The sequence below is a fragment of the Orbicella faveolata genome, unplaced genomic scaffold, assembly GCF_042242905.1.
Source record: "Orbicella faveolata isolate gen_17 unplaced genomic scaffold, um_ofav_v1 contig_2, whole genome shotgun sequence".
Lineage (NCBI taxonomy): Eukaryota > Metazoa > Cnidaria > Anthozoa > Scleractinia > Merulinidae > Orbicella > Orbicella faveolata.
In genome coordinates, this window is record NW_028301547.1 from 8072315 (window position 1) to 8089969 (window position 17655).

The 17655-nt window shown below is 40.9% G+C and overlaps 1 protein-coding gene and 1 pseudogene across 1 annotated transcript; one reads left to right on the forward strand and one right to left on the reverse strand.

Annotated features, from left to right (window-relative positions):
- Nucleotides 1-802: 802 nt before the first annotated feature.
- LOC149111799 (uncharacterized) lies at nt 803-2705 on the reverse strand (annotated as a pseudogene).
- Nucleotides 2706-13911: 11206 nt separating this feature from the next.
- Nucleotides 13912-16911, forward strand: LOC149111800 (uncharacterized). Its single transcript, XM_089288865.1, has one exon. It carries the CDS (start codon nt 13912-13914, stop codon nt 16909-16911), a length of 3000 nt encoding a protein of 999 aa, XP_089144991.1.
- The last annotated feature ends 744 nt before the right edge of the window (nt 16912-17655 follow it).

Below are 17655 nucleotides of genomic sequence, written 5' to 3' on the forward strand. Positions count from 1 at the left end.
CGCAACAGGGAAGGTGACGAACAGATGCGGAAACAACGAAAAGTGAGCGTGCGGATGAGGTTTACTTTGTATTTCCTAGGTGTGATTTAGTCCCATTTTGTGTACAGGCCGGTTAAGGTCTTCTTCCGGTACATAGATGTTGAGAAAGTATGACAAAGGCGTTTGATGAGAATGTCCAAGAAAGGGATTGTACTGTTCTCTTCAAATTTAACGGTCAACTTGACATTTGCGTGACATTTATTGAGGTAGTGTAGAAACTGAGTTGCTGTGATTTTATTGTCAAACAAGGTGAAGGTATCGTCAATGTACCGAAACCAAAGAGAAGGGCGAGCGTTGTTGTTAAGAACCCATTTCTCTTCAAAATGGCACATAAAGAAATTGGCCAAAACAGGACCTAAAGCAGAGCCCATAGCCACACCATCATTTTGTTCATAGTATTGGCCATCAAATATGAAATGGCAAACTCCAGCGATGCAAATAATTTTGTGATTGTCTTAAACCTTGTTGAATTCCACACATGGAAAGTTATTTTCATTTGCGTTACACGTATCTAAATTTGCAGACTGGATCACAAAAGTACGGAAAATAACGCAATTTCTGAGAAAAAATAGTCATATTTTTCATCGACATCGTAATGCAAGGCCATTGTCGTTTTGCGAGCAAACATTGTTAAGTGACTTTTTGGTCATGAATTCGACGAGGAATCATGAGGAATGTGCAATGATCCATCAAAATAACACTTGTGACGCTACCACAGAAGAGCCACAAGGCAAACCAAACAAAGTGATTTGTAGCTCTTACTACCTGTGAATAGCCTATTCAAATTTCAGAGGTAGCGGCCATCTGCAAAGTTAAAACACGTTACCGCTACCACATCAGTTTCTTTACTGATGTTGAGCTATCCTGGACTGGAGTTAATCAACAGTTATCCTAGCCGGTTCCTTCGCACGAAATGGTACATAAGCACCCCTAATTTTAGGAAGCGACCGCGTTAAAAATACATACTGTTAACTCCACTGTTGAAGCTTCCGCTGCAATTCACAATATCATTATTAGGAGCTCGCTCTATGAAGCTGTCGTTCTGCCTGCTGACTGGATTCCAAAGACGATAGTTGATGTTCTTCTTGATAGCGTGAGGCCTTTGAAAGATTTGTCCACCGGAACGGTAGGAGCCTCAATCAGAAAGTCTGAAAAAAAAAAAAAAAAAAAAAACTGCGTAAATTAATGGGACACTTCAAAAACGATACTATAATCCAGCCTCCTCATCCCTCATCCCTCTCTTTTTCCTACGAGGGTTAAAATTGGCATTGGTCTGTGCCAATATTCAAATGAAAGATTTTGCACGAAGATTCGTTTTGAAACAGAGGCAGAGGTCAACTCGGAAATAGCCTATCGATTCAAATTTCAGAGGTAGTGGCCATCTGCAAAGTTAAAACACGTTAGCGGCGCCACATCAGTTTCTTTACTGATGTTGAGCTATCCTGGAGTTAATCAACAGTTATCCTAGCCTGTTCCTTCGGACGAAATGGTACATAAGCACCCCTAATTTTAAGAAGCGACCGCGTTAAAAATACATACCGTGAAATTCACTGATAAAGCTTCCGCTGCAATATGGATGACCGTCCGCCAGATCTCCGTGCGCAACGTGACAATCAGACAAGGGTGTCATGCAGTGGAGGTGAGGCCAACAATGATGTTGTATCTGTGATGCAGCCTCACTAGAGGATTGCCTTGCAGCCTAGTAACAAAGCCAAAAAAAGCACTAACTACAAATGAAAATGGGTAAACGAGTAGTAAACAGATTGAAAACCGCCTGAATACACAAATATACCAAAACAACTTCTCCTTACGTTTATGCGTCAAAATTAAACATTTTGGTTCAGTTACCAAAACTACTTTATAGCTTTCTATCTAGTGTAGCTCCCATCGATCTACACGAAAATTGAAACGAATGGGTCATAAAATAGTCTAAACAACTTGGAGAATCCAATGTCTTGAAGTATTTATACGATGTCTTTATTGTCTTTCTTTAAAAGAGAAATTTGTAGTAGTACATACTTTTAAGTATGTACTACTACAAATTTCTCTGTTAGTGAAAGACAATAAAGACATCTTTAAAAAGCTTTTCTACGCTAACAGCTGCCAGTTACAGAACAACAAGGGATGAGATCATTGTCACTTGAGAAAGACAATTACAAATCAAGTTAGTGAATTAACAAATGCTCATGATTTACTGCGATGTTGTTTCGTAGTATTATTGACCGGGGTGATCCTGAAAGAGGTGTGCAAAATGTACAAAACTCAGGGGAAAATGATATCCGTTTCATGTTAGTCTAAATAGCACACCTTTGTGGTTCTTCGAGTAAGATCACGTAGACCGAAAGACACGTGGACACTCCTCATAGATATTGAAAATAACAGCTAGAGTATCAAGGAATACCTGTTTTGCCTGGTCACCTTGGTCACCAAGGCTCGAGTCTTAATATGTTCTTCCAACCTTTTCTCATCTGAAAGTTCCACGTAATCTTTAAACTGGTCATCATAGAGTTGGAACTTGACTTGTGCTGGGGCGATATTACTTGATAGCACATCGGAAAAGACTGTAGGGAAACAGGCCTTAATTCTTGAACCTCTGCTCCTTTTTGATGCCATAGGACGCGCTTCGTTTCGTCAAAGGTCACATGGACTTTCACCGACTTAAGCATCCCTGAATATCTTAAATTCAAAGAGGATATGTACAGAATCATTATTTAAGAAATGGTGACCGTGCAGCGTGCAACTATCGAGTTATATATGCACGCGGGAGGTTGCTAAGCGCGAAAGAAGCGTAAGAGTGGCACGAGGCGTAGCCGAGTGCGACTCTAGCTTCTTGAGTGCTTAGCAAACCTCCCAAGTGCATATATAACTCGATAGTTGCACACTGCTCGCTCACCATTTCTTTCATAACATTGAGACTTGTGAAATAGTATATATTGAATATCGTCCGGCTTACATGAAGTCAAAAGCGCGATAAACCGCGCGAAAATGTTCATTCAAAAGCGACACATCAATATTTTTCTTGGATCACGGCGAGTTTTTAGTTTGCATTTTCTCGATCTCGGGCAAACAAACAACTTCAAACTGCTCGTTAACCTAAATATCAAGCTGACAACAAACGAAAATTGCATTCGGTAAAAGTGTTCCTCAAAAGTTAATCAAGTTTAAATTTGGATCAGTTTTTCGAAGAAATGAAAACCAACTGCACATGGTTGAAGCTTTTGGTTGCTGAGCTCTCTGTCCTTCATGGTCTCTTCGGCAAAAGAAAAGAACAATATGGAACCAGACATTTCTGAAAAGCGAGAGTGGAGAAGAAAGCGAACAAACACTACTGGCTTTAAGCTGTTTGAGATGTTCTTATTAAATAGTAGGTTTGTGGGTTTCGTTTTCCATTCCACTTCGTTTCAAATTGATGAGTTGCGCGTCTAAGGCCGAACTTGAACACATAAATGGCTTTCTTTCTTTCGTTATTTGGTAAAATAAGCTTAAATGAACAGCAGACTGAGGCTTAAAGGAAATTGTCAGAAATGTAAGCTTATATTTGTACACGACTCAGTCGCTCCTTCGAGCGGCTGTTTGTTCAATTTCAAGAGTTCAATTCACGATCGAGCGAGTCGAGCGATCGAGCAAAACTGAAACCAGGGAACTTAAGTTAAATAATTCATCAGAGGCTAACAATATTTTATAAAACTTCCTTTATTAATGCTCAGAAAAACGCGGATTATCTTAAACGTTTTTGGAACAGAAGGATTTCATATGCAAGACTTAAAAGAGAAATTTGTTAAAACTCTCATGTACAAGTTTTGCTCGCCGAAAGCATTTAAATGGCTTCGACGCAAAAAAAAAAGTTTTATAATGAAAGCTTGTGCAGAATTTTATTTTCGCCAAATTGCAGAAAAATTTTCTCTAAAATTACCGCTATGCATTACTAAACCCGAAAGGTTGATACAGACCAGTTTGTCGTTTTCTTTAGTCCGTCTCCGAGTGCCAAGTGCCTTTGTTCAACCGACTAATTCAACTCCTTCTCGCTTAAATTAGCAAATCTTTTAGGTGGAGGCCCGTCAAAAAACTTGAGCTCGAAATTTCGTAGCTCACAGGAATAATCTTCCTCATATCCGGAAGAATGATTAAGTCTTTCCATATTTTAGGAGAAAAAGATGGGAATTATGTTTTTAAAAAGTGTCAACATCGATGAAAAAAATTGCCGGGAGAAAGATGAACAAGCTGACGTGAGCGTGCAACCCATGGGCAAATGGATCGAGCGTATTAGCCAATCAGAACGCGCGCTTCGCTAATGCTATATTATAAATAAATTATAACTCATAGCTCACCAAGACCGTTTGGACTTGTTTGATCCCTTTTGCTTGATTTAGTCCTGTACTGTTTTTGTTTGTTGTTTCAATTGCTGTGAGTAATGTTTATTTGCTCTTGTCATTAGTTTGGACTTTTTACTTTAAGGAAAAGAAGTGACTCAAAAAATATTTGACAATAAAAAATTGCAACAGAACATTTCTTAAAAGCATTCTAAGATTTAAAAAGCTAAAAAGCTGAATTAAAATCGACGACGTTTTGACATTATCGTAATGTCATTATCAAGTCAAAAATGTATAAAAACTAGGTTCTATAAATACTAAGACGAAGTTCAACGATAAGTGATGAAAATAATTTACAAGTTAAACAAAAAGTTTCGCAGTTATGGAGTCCGTTTGGACGTTCAAATTAGGTTTGAATTTCTTGATGTAAAGCATTTCAAACACTAGACAATCAAATTTGCCTTGGCTCCTATCATGCGCTTTATGAAAATGCTTGCCGATAGCCGAAGTTTTGTGTTCAGCAACACGTTGAAAAAGGTGTCGGGCTGTGTAGCCGACATAATCTGCATCGCACAGATGACATACAAAATGATAAATTTAACAAATTGACGTCAATTTTTTTTTTTACTGCATCTGTCCTCTTATTGATGATAAATTGCGTCATAACATTGTCAAAGTGGTTCCGCAGTAAAATCTGACAATGTTATGACGAAATTTATCATCAATAAGCTAGAGGACAGACGCATAAAAACGTGACGTGACGTGACGTCAATTTGTTTTTTACAATAGCAACACCCCAAAATGATCAAATGCCGGGAATAAATGAAGGGAAAAGACATCGTTAACTTTCCGTAAACAAAGATAAGTGAATTTTATTGAAAATGACGCAAACATTGTCAATAGCTTTTCACGCTTTTTGATTAGCTACTTAAAAAAGTCCATCAAATCTCATTGGTTAAAAGGTTGACAGTTTGACAGCTGAAAGTTAAACTTGAAAGCTTGCATAATTTTTTTTTTTCTGTCAGTACTCTTATTGATGATAAGTTAGACAGTTATTGTAAAAAAACGCATTGCTGATTGACAATTGACGGCTTGGCTTCTGTAGGTTTGAGATCTCGCTCTGATATTTTGCTTACAAAAACTGGCTGCAAAGTGGGGTCAATCTTATTACTAAGATCACGCAACTGCCTCTGAACAGCATTAGCTGAAACTTGATCTGTGAATGGTAGACTAATTTTGAGACTAGGTTTACACTAGAGGAAATCGTCCCGGATTCGTGATGAATCCGGAACGCTTTAGTACCAGATTGATTTTGCCATTTACACAAAAGTGAACGAATCCGAAATAAAGACTCCCCGGTTTGGTCGTGTCTCCGGAGCTTTTTAATCCGGAATTCAATGTGGGAACTTTGAATCCGAAAACTTTTGAATCCGGAGAATTTTGTCGTATAAACGATTTTCTCTCGAATCCGTATATTTTTCCGCCTGCTATATTTTGATTTTGCGGTAGAACGAAAATGGTGGATTACATGATCCAGTCGTAGTCGAGTCGTTGGCACATTGATGGCCATTTGATGACGGTCGCAGGCTGATTACCTCGTTCTGTTACAGGTGTAGGCAATCACTTTTATAATGGGTTTTATGCCATATTCCTCAGAAACACAATTTATCGACGCAAACAATATTGACGTCCTCAATACTTTATTGGAGATGACGAGGATGGCACGATCGAAAACCTGGTTGGTTCTAGTTATTAAATAAAGACCAGAATAAATGACTGGAGGGACATGACATTATGGACAACAGTACCATGGTAAGCGAGGGGAAAGAAAACTTCAGACTGTCTCAGCCTACCCCTAGCCTTCTTTTGGGATTCATTTTGTTTCTCGTTGTCGACTTTTTAACCATTCCATCATGAATGTCCCCGGAGTTATCGTCGTGTGTAAACGGTTAGGAATCCGAATGTCCTTTCAGTGTAAACGCCTACTAATCCGAATACTCCAAAATTGATGAATCCGGAAACTTTTACGAATCCGGAAAAATCTCCTCTAGTGTAAACCTAGTCTGACTATCTTGCTCTCTTCAGTATTTCCCTGTGCTATGCTCACTGAAAGTTTTCGAGAATCTAAATTGGACATTTTTTTACTTTATCGCCTTTATCGTCTTTATCCCTACAGTATAATGTTCTCCCATGAAGCATTCTAAAGTACGCAGAGGCATCCAAGAGACATGACCCCTAATGAAAGTCGTGCAGACTGGGATAACCAGTGGCAGCAACCCAATGTAACCCTTTCCTAGCCGGTGAAATGGATTTTCTGCAGGGATAACTCGCGTAGATTATTCTGATAATAATATAACATTAATAAATGGTCTGTGAATCATCCATGATGAATAATTCTGCCAATCAGCTCACTGCTCGTCCCAGCGCAGTGCCACTATCATTACATATATCTGCAATATCTGCAGACTTTCCTCTTTCCTCTTATTTTGAAAAAACTCGGGTGTTCAAGGAGGAGTGGAGCCTCTTCCCATACTGCTTTGCGCAGCGGGTGTGAGTCATTTTCCCACGTACACGTGTTAGAAATAATTAAAAATCTCTGCCATCCGAGCATGCACCAACAAACATGAACGTGTGTATGGCTACTGCATATATAGTTCTTAATTTATTTTATAATTCATTTTTGCAAAATTTGAAAGGGATGACCCATTGTTTTAATTCCAACAGATAGCCTCCAGCTACGTTTCGATGGACTAATTTTGGGATAATTTGCCTCCTACAACGTTTTCATCAGTAACAAGGTCTTTAAAATTTCCAAACCATAAAAAATAAGGAAAATTGTAGGTTAACCTGACAAGCCGTGTTTCAAGTCGGTAATGACACAAAGCCTCTCAAGCAAACCATATCGAGAGATAACTGCTAGTAAACCTTAGTGACTAGCCATACCTGCACTTGAAATCCAGACTCAAGATCCTGATTCGAAAAATCCTGACTCAAAACTCTAACTTGGATTCTCTTGTCAAGATACAACTCGACTCAAAATTCAAGTGAAAATCCAGACCGAAGAACAGCCGCCAAAAGCCAATCTGGTTCGCGCCCAAATTCGCCCAAGTACGGACAAGCGAACGCCGTGCACACCGACATATTTTGCGGTATTCAGAGAGACGTCTAACACGAAATACACCTGGAATATCCTATTTGATTCCGGCCTGTTTTCCCTAATTAGACTTAAATATTTGACGAGTAATTACGTGAATACTCTGACATACTCCATTTATACATCGATCACGTATTGCATGAGGCTTGAATAATCTCGGATTCTATGACTTCTCATTGCATATTCGAGGCTATTATATTTCGCTTTGGCGCTGTATATCCTTAAAAGAGGGGAACTTTTTCGGGAACTTTTCTGCGTAACTTTTTCGCTTTTCTCTTTTCATACCTTAGTTCTTCAAAAGTGTTCAGGTCTCAGCTAGGTCCTCGTTCTTCGATAGACAGAAGAGGGAAGAATTAAATGAAGGATGAGTTCCACGGATAACCATCTAACTAGCCTTCAAGAAAGAATAATAACTTCTGTCACGCCCTATGAAACCCTATGAAAAGCTCGGGAAATGTTTTGATTGATCTATTCACGTGCTCCTAGAGAGGCTGGCCAGGTGTTACGTTCATCAGTAAACAAATTCGAACCAAATAGAGAACATTTCGGCAAAAGGTAGCTGATTAATCGATTCTTCAGTGATGTGGAACTAAAAAATGAAAATTATTATTCACAGCCTCACTCCAAACGCGATGTGAGAAATGTGCTTTCGCTGGCGCCGGACACAGCGAAAAAGCGGTCACCCAAGAAAAGAACGTTAACATACCTGAAATACACGCATTTCTGTAATTATGTTTCACAACGTGATCTGTTTTGTCATACTGGTAATTAACTCAATGAAACATCTGCGTGTCATCTCTATTGGCACGTGGTTCGGGGATCCGCGGTGCTTTAACACCTTTAGCTCAGCTCAGCAGGCAAAAACATTTTTAGGATTTTGACTTTGTTCCAAATTTCTTTGATGCGCCGCGCAAAAATTTTAGCGTCTGCGGCTCCTCGGAGGCCTGAATTTTTGAAAAGTGTGTATCTTTGGGTAATTCCATAATTAATCCATTCGATGATAAAGTCAAAAAGAAGCATCCTATTGCAGCTATTAATCCATGTTTAGAACCTCTTAAAGACCAACTAACCAATCAGTCAACCATCCATCCAGGTAATCAGTCAACCAGCCAACTATCCATCCAACAAAACAGCCAAACAGCCAACCGACCAACGATGATTTCAAACCATCCTTTTTTAAAATATAGAAGCGTGCTCAAAGTTACAGCCAAGACTAGTTCCCCCGGGGGGGAGGGTACGCCCGGAAAAAAAATTGGGCGGCGGTGTGCGCCCCACTTCCCAAAACCCTCGCCCTATTTATGACCAAAATCTGTGATATTCCCTACCCTATTTATGATCTGACCATAAATTCGAAACCCCGTTTATGATCTGACTCCTTAACCAAAACCCTATTTCAGACCTGCGTTACAATTAGTTCCCTAGTTCAGACCAATGCTAAATTACTGTTAACATAATTTGCGAAGGGCTTTTGTTGATTTCCTTTTCGATAATGATAAAAAAGCGGCTTCTTCTTAAAAACATACGCGTATCAAGGCTAGAGTGCAAAGTCCACACCCTATTTATGACCAAAAATGGCTAAAAGCAGCTAAAATCTATACTCTATTTATACCCAAAACGACTGCAAAACCATACTCTTTGGGGCCGCACATACCTATATAGCCCATATAAGGGAGTACCCCCCGGGTACTAGTCAAGCAGCCTGCATTGTTACGCTTAAAATGGACCGTTGACAATGGAGCTGATGATTTATGAACCGATGCTTGCGTCCAGTATGGTATTCATAAAACCTACTATATTCCCTCCTAATGTAGGAATACATAATAATCATAATCATAATCATAATCATAATCATAATCATAATAATCATAATAATCATAATAATAATAATCATAATAATAATAATAATAATAGCAATAATAATAATAATAGCTTTATTTAAGTGTCGAGGGTATTTAGCACTATTGTGCTAATTGGGGGACTCTGTAAATAAACCAAACAAATATTGCAAATAGAACACAAATTATTAAGAATCCCAACTGATGGGAGGTTGACCATTTGGCTATTTACACAACGCGGTCGAGGCTTTGAACTCGGGACTACCGAGAACAAATCCAGATTGCAGTAGGGTGAAGGATTTGAACCAGGGACCTCCAGATTTGGAATCCAGCGCCCTAAACGACTCAGCCACGCTGCTTCCCCAATATAGGAAATATTACCTGCCTCCCTAATATTAGAAGTTTAAGCATTTAAACTGTGGTTAATGAGCTCTGTAGTCTACATCATAGCTGTCATCTAAAGTTGTCAACAGTTCTGTTATCTTTCCCTTATTAGCCATTGTGCAATAACCTTAGGTCAATGTCCAATGCAACGCAATCGTTTTACGATATGGGAAATCATACGACAAAGCTCCCAGTGATTTTCCACCATGCTCTCGTGTGATTTCAGCGTGCTATACCCCTCCCAACTCCTTCAATCCCCAGTTAGTAAAATGTTGTTGCCCATATAAATATCGTCGCTGGTACTGTTAGATCTGCCCCTCCCCCTGTGCGGGTGTGGCTTTAATAATTTATACTAAATTGCACAGCAGCAGGGTCTCGTTAATAGGGAATACAATTGAACTTATTTTATGATCCGGTGCATACATGTGGTCGCATATTACTAAACAGACGTATAACTGTCATTCATTTCTTACAGTTATAAACTTTAAAAAATACTGAAATATCTCTTACGCCACAAAATTGTCAAAATGTAACTGATTCCTTGACGTTCAAATTGTAATTGATTCTCAGCCAAATGACTAGTCGATAAAAGCTTGATGATCAAACACAATAAAGGTACTTTTTTTGCTTTTAATGTTGTCATTAGTAGCCACCTTAGCTTTTTATATTAATTTTATATCGGTTTTTCTTTGTAAGTGAGGCGGCGGCGGCGAGTGGTTGTCTTTTAGACCAATGGAAAGAATAAACTCTTGAGCTGCCGGCGTTTTTGTTATGTTCGTGTTATTCATTGATTTATTTTTGCTTCAAAAATATTGTTGACATCAGATCACGCGAATGCAAAGAATGTACTGAGGGTCCGGACGCACTGGACTGACAAAATTTGTTTGGCCCTTCCAAAAATCTCGACAAAATTTGTCTCTGCCAAATTTTTAATTTGTCGAGCGTGGGCGCTGTTACCGCCGAAGAACAGTATTTTATTTTTGTTTTATTTTGATCGTGACGTTTCGTGTCAATGACATGAAGTAGCTTGCAAAACTTTGTAACCACCCGGACGGACTCACGTGGAACTGATTTTGTAAAACTTGGACGTGTCTTTGGTTATTAAAAAAGTGTTAAAATCAAATTTGGTTGTCGTTATGCGAGTTCATTGGGGACTAAAGAAGTAGCGGCAACATTTTCTGGTCCTTCGAGCCGGATTAGAACGAGCGAATCGAAGAATTTGGAATTTGGTGTGGCGAAGATTTTGGAATTTGGTATGGAATCGACCGAAGCGACTGATGGCGGTCGCCATCTTGGCCATTTGGATTCAGCTCGTACTGTGAGTACTAACATTGTTACTTTAAAAAACAAACGGGCAGCCGTCAAAAGAAGGATCACGAACACGTTGAAGAAATTAGAGTCCACCATCGAACAGTATGGTCGAAAAGCGATTATACGTGGATATGTCAACAACTTGCAGGGATATCTTAACGAAGCGAAAGGCCTCAATGATGAACTCGTCTCAGTGATCCCAGAGAACGAGCACGAAGCCGCAATAGATTGGTATGAAGAACAACCCGATAGAGTCGAATACGCTAAACTTCAGGCCAACGCACATCTTGACGATCAGGCAGAGGAAAGTTCTAGCGGATTAAGCTCGGTGAAATCATGGAAAACTTCTTCGACAAGAAATGTCTCCCAAGCGGCCGAAATTCGCGCCAAAATTACTTCAGCAGAAATTAAAGCAAAACAACTTGCCTTGGAGGAACAGCGAAGAAGAGAGGAGTTCGAAAAACAACTGGAGGTTAAAAGGAAACTTGAACTTGTCCAAGATGAAGCTCAAAGGCTAAAATTCATGGCTGAAGAAAGAAGAAAGACTCAGGAAGCCAAGGACGAGGCTGCACGCCTCGCAGCAGAAGCAGCAGTGTTACAAAAGGTACAAAATGAAGTTAATGATCCGGAAGCTTTGTCTAATCGATTGCTTGATTTTGAGGATGATTCATTGAAATTTGTTCCATCATCTAATCTTGATGAACCGTTAACAATAATTCCTCCACTACTCCCTGGTTTGTTGCAAGGAACTGGAGCAAATCATGGAACTGCATTGCCACCTGACAACCCTACAAAAGTTGTTACACCTTCACCTTCGTTACAACAGCCAAAGTCAGCTGTTTCATTTATTGCACCTCAGGGCACGAAAAAACCTAATGAAACATTGCCTTTGTATCACTCGTGGATTGGAGATTTACAAAGTGGAGTACAGCATCCAGCTTTAACTAGTACGGACAACCGAAAAACAACCATTTGTGGTCATTCTACTCGTGACTCTCTTCCAAAGTTACGCCTAAGTAAGTTTGATGGTGACCCTTTACACTGGTCTGATTGGTCCTTAATGTTTAAATCAATTGTTCATGATGCTAATCTGTCCCTTAATGGCAAACTGCAACATCTTCAGAACTCTGTTATTGGTAAAGCTAAGTCTGCAATTGAAGGATGTGGATACAGTGGAGATTCCTACTATGAAGCACTGAAAGAACTGGAATCCAGATTTGGCAAACCTTCCCTTGTTGTGAAAGTCACGCTTGACAAACTGAAAAAAACAGCTCGATTACAAAATGACAAACCTCAAGAAGTGAGAAATCTGTCAGATGTTGTGTCAACTACTGTGTGGACATTTAAGAAGTTTGGATATGAAAGTGATCTGAAAGCAGAAGTTAATGTTTCCCTTGCCGTTGACAAACTGTCCCAGGAGCTCAAAATCAAATGGAAGGACAACACCAAAGCTACCAAACTGGAACGACCTAGTCTTGATGACTTCAGTGTGTGGTTAAAAGGTCAGGCAGATATTTATGATGATTGTTGTTACCCAAAAATGTCAAGTAAGTTTCCATTCCAACCTCATAAGAAACCTCGGTCTGGTGGATCAAATGGAATGACTGAAAAACAGAACACTTTCTCAAGTAACATTTCACCTCGCCCCAGGCCAACAAAGTCCTCTTGCATTATGGGTGATGGGCAGGAACACAAGTTATCTTCTTGTCCCAAGTTTAAGGCTCTAAGTGTGGAAGAACGCCTAAATGAAGTACAGAAACATAAGTTGTGCTTTTGTTGCCTCAGTCCTCGACATTGGCTTAGCAATTGTTCAAATCAAAAACAGTGTGGTGTAAATGGGTGTACGCGATCACACAATGCTCTGTTGCACAACTTGAGAAATGTTTCGGTGGAAAGCAGTGATGCAGTGTCTGCTATTAAACCAGTAGCACAAGCCGAAGTTGGTTCGTCTACTGAACATTCTAACACATCTCACAGAAGCAGTCACACCTCTGTTCTGTTACAAGTAGTACCAGTAACCCTCTATGGTCCAAAGGGATATTTCAACACATATGCTATGCTGGACACAGGAAGCACTTGCAGCTTGCTGTTAGTAGATGTTGCTGGAAGACTTGGTTTGGATGGTCCTTTGGAAAGTGTGGTCTTAAATGGAATTCAGAAAACATCTGAGCTTATGACAAAGCGTGTTAATGTACAAGTCAGCCGATTCAATGACTTTGGTACCCAATTTGATGTGAATGGAGTTCTTGTAGTTGATCACCTGAATGTGCCAGAGAAGAAAGTGAAACTTGATGAGCTACAAGAAAGATGGCCACACCTATCAGACTTGGAGCTGACTGAAGTCGCTGGGACTCAAGTCACTTTGCTCCTTGGTAGTGATGTCCCGGAACTTATTGTTCCCCTGGAAACTCGACATGGTCCAAAGGGTTCCCCTGTTGGTGTTCGCACTAGGATTGGATGGACTGTTACTGGTCGCTTACCTGGCCATATTCAAGAATGTGAATCTGTTTGTAAAGTTCATGTGGCGACTCCGGATGAGGAACTCAATGACACCGTAAAAACTTGGTGGCGAACAGAGAACTTTGGTTGTCGTTATGACAATGATACCCAGCGCTCAGTTGAAGATGAAAGAGTCATGAAATTCTTGAATGAAAGTACACGTAAGGTGGATGGTCGTTATGAGGTTCCTTTGATTTGGCGTGATGACAAAGTCGAACTTCCTGACAATTTTGCTGCAGCTGCTCAACGTCTGAATTTTCTGGAGAAGAAGCTTAATCGTAATCCCGAGTTGGCAGAAAGATACAGGAAAACTATTGACATGGATATGGAAAAGGGATAAATCAAAAAGCTTACTAAGGAGGAAGCAACTGCACCAGCCATGCGCAAATGGTACCTTCCTCACCACCCTGTTCTGAACCCCAAGAAACCTGAGAAGGTTCGTCGAGTATGTGATGCCACTGCAAAGTTTCAAGGCTCATCATTAAACAGCCAACTTCTTAGTGGCCCAGATTTGCTGAACAACCTTGTTGGAATTTTCATGAGATTTCGAGAAGAAAAGGTTGCGCTTTCAGGAGACATTGAAGCGATGTTTAACCAAGTTGCTGTCCCAGAAGAAGATCAAGCTTCCCTTCGATTTCTGTGGCGTCAATCTCCTGAATCATTGACAGAAGTCTACCAGTATGTGCGTCACATATTTGGAGCCAAATGTGCGCCAACCTGTGCTAACTATGCTCTGTTGAGAAGTGCAGAAGATAATGAGAAGCAGTTTTCGAATGCTGCCTTTGCCGTAAAGCGAAACTTTTACATGGATGACTTTTTCAAGTCTGTTAAATCAAGTGATCAAGCTCTGGAACTGCAACAAGAACTTGTTGAAATGCTAAACAAAGCAGCTTTTCACTTGACCAAGTGGATCTCTAATGAGACAGAAGTGATCGAGCGAATACCAGAATCGGAAAGAGCGCCCTCTATCAAGGTTGTGGAGGAAAGCATCGTAATGCCTATGGAACGTGCTCTTGGTGTCGTTTGGGATACCAGCTCAGATTGTTTTGTCTATGAAGTGGTGAAGAGAGACATTGCGGACACGCGTCGGAAGATTCTGAGCTTGATAGCATCCCTCTTTGATCCGATTGGATTTCTAGCTCCATTTCTGGTCAGGTCAAAAATCTTCCTCCAGCATGTGTGGCAGTTAGGTATTGGATGGGATGATGCACTGCCACCAGAGTTTCTAAAGGAGTGGTCCAAATGGCAGGAAGAGCTGGATGGAATTGCACAGTTTCACATTCCCCGTTTCTATCGTCACATACCAGACAACCCGTCTGTTATTGACATTCACGTCTTTGGAGATGCCAGTGAACAAGCATTTTGCGCAGTGGCTTATTTCAGATTCTGCTATGTCAGTGGAGCAGTGCGATGTGCATTTGTTACAGCGAAGACTCGGGTAGCCCCGAAGAAACCCTTGAGCATCCCAAGGCTTGAACTGCAGGCTGCTGTTTTGGGTGCAAGATTGGCTGCTGTAGTGATTAAGGAACATGATTACATCATTGATTCCACCTATTATTGGACAGACAGCAGTACTGTGTTTCAGTGGATTCGTGGAGTGTCTAAGCGCCACCCCGCCTTTATTGCTAATAGAATTGGAGAGATCCTGGACAGCACCGAACCCAACCAATGGAACCACTGTCCTGAACAGATAAATCCTGCAGATGATGGCAGCAGGGGACTTCCAGTGAGCTCTATTACTTCTGGGAGTCGTTGGGTAAATGGCCCTGCCTTCTTACACTTACCTGAAGAGAGATGGCCAAAGGGAAATGCAAAGCTTGAAATTCCCAAGCCGTCCGATGATGACCCACAAGCCCAAGAAATGGCCATTACTTGGACTGGTGTGGTGAAAGGTTCAAAGAACGATTTCTTATCTCCAGCGAAATACTCATCTCTAACAAAGCTTCTCAGAGTAACTGCTTACCTGAAACGGTTTATATATAACTGTAAGCACCCCAAATCTGAACGTCACATTGGTTCTTTGTTGGTTGAAGAGATGGAGCAAGCTCGAAAGTTTTGGATCTGCGTTGCCCAAGCAGAATCCTTTCCTCAAGAAGTTGCAGTTCTCAAGTCGAAACAGCATGTTTCAAGCAAGAGCAAATTGGTATCTCTCTCACCATTCCTTGATGGGCATGGAATCATTCGTGCAGGTGGTCGAATTGAGAGAGCCGATATTCCATTTTACAGTCGTCACCCTGTGGTACTAGCACCAGATCATGAGTTGACCCGTCTCATCATCATGAACTGTCACGAGAAATTGAAACATGAAGGAGTGGACCAAGTACGAAATGAGTTGAGACAACAGTATTGGATCTTACGCTGTCGTGCTACAGTGCGAAAGATTCTTCATCAGTGTTCTTACTGCAGAAGGCGAAAAGCGAAACCAGAAGCACCCTTGATGGCAAGTCTACCATATGATCGCTTAAGTGTTGCACCACCATTCTCGAAAGTTGGCGTGGATTTCTTTGGTCCTCTTAAAGTGAAGCATCTTAGAAAAGAGGAGAAGAGATATGGTTGTCTCTTTACTTGCTTGGTGACTAGAGCAGTTCATTTGGAGGTTGCATTTGACTTGTCAACCGATTCCTTCATCATGTGCCTTAGGCGGTTTATGGCTCGAAGAGGTAAACCAACTGTGATTTACTCCGACAATGGAACAAACTTTGTAGGAGCAGACCGTGAGTTACGTGAATGCATCGATGGCTGGAATCAGCATAAGATCGGCAGTGAGTTGAGCCAAGAGGGAATTCAGTGGGTATTTAACCCGCCTGCCGCACCTCATATGGGAGGTGTATGGGAGCAACTCGTACGATCATGCAAGAAAGCCCTTAATGTTGTTCTACAGAAACAAGTTCTTACTGATGAGGTGTTGCTTACCGCCTTTGCTGAAGTGGAATGGGTTGTGAACAGTCGTCCGCTTACTGAAGTCAGCTCGGATGTGGATGACCTTGAAGCTCTGACACCGAATCATTTCCTCATTGGAAGAGGATCTCTCAACTTACCGCCCGGTATCGTTGACGACAAGGAGTTGTCAAGTCGCAAACGTTGGCGACAAGCACAAGTGGTGGCAAATCATATTTGGAGTCGTTGGTTAAGAGAGTACCTACCTGGTTTGATTACTCGAAAGAAATGGACTCAACCTACTGTAAATGTCAAGGTCGGTGATTTGGTGTTAGTGGTTGATCGGGCAGTTTCAAGAGGTTTCTGGCCCCTTGGCAGGATCGTAAAAGTCTTTCCTGGACTTGACAGTATTGTAAGATCAGCAGACGTGAAAACGAAGTTTGGAGTAATGAGACGCCCTGTGACAAAACTTGCCGTCCTTGAAGAGTGTTCGACCAACTAAATCGGGCGAACACGGGGGGAGGATGTTACCGCCGAAGAACAGTATTTTATTTTTGTTTTATTTTGATCGTGACGTTTCGTGTCAATGACATGAAGTAGCTTGCAAAACTTTGTAACCACCCGGACGGACTCACGTGGAACTGATTTTGTAAAACTTGGACGTGTCTTTGGTTATTAAAAAAGTGTTAAAATCAAATTTGTTGTCGTTATGCGAGTTCATTGGGGACTAAAGAAGTAGCGGCAACAGGCGCACTGAATCACAGCAAAATATTTGTTAACCACAAGTGTCAATCACAGGGAAATTAACATCATCGCTTGCGCGCTTTCAATTTGATTACGTGTAGTCGTGAAATTTGCACTTGTACTTGTACTCGGCTGACTCGGGTGGACAGACGGATGTACAAATTGAGCAGAGCTTGGTCCTGGAGATGCAGCTGGAACGTTAACGTAGACTTGGGAACCGTAATAGTTGTACTGTGCGAACGGATCGTCATGGAGCATACCGAGGTACGAATCTTCCATGTTTATCGTTGATTGCGGCGCAAATATAAATTTAATTTTGGCGGGCTTCGGACTGAAATACTCCGACTAAAAATAGAGATCAAATTTTGATTGACATTCTCCTTCAAATCATGGCGTGTAAATTGACAAATCTGTCAGATTTCACGCCTGACAAAAATTTGTCCTGCTCCGTGGCAGGACGACGGCGTCTTTGAAGTTTGGTAAGCCTTGACAAAATTTGGTA

Coding starts and splice junctions, on each gene's coding strand:
- LOC149111800 (XM_089288865.1), top strand. CDS start 13,912: ATGCGCAAATGGTACCTTCCTCACCACCCTGTTCTGAACCCCAAGAAA.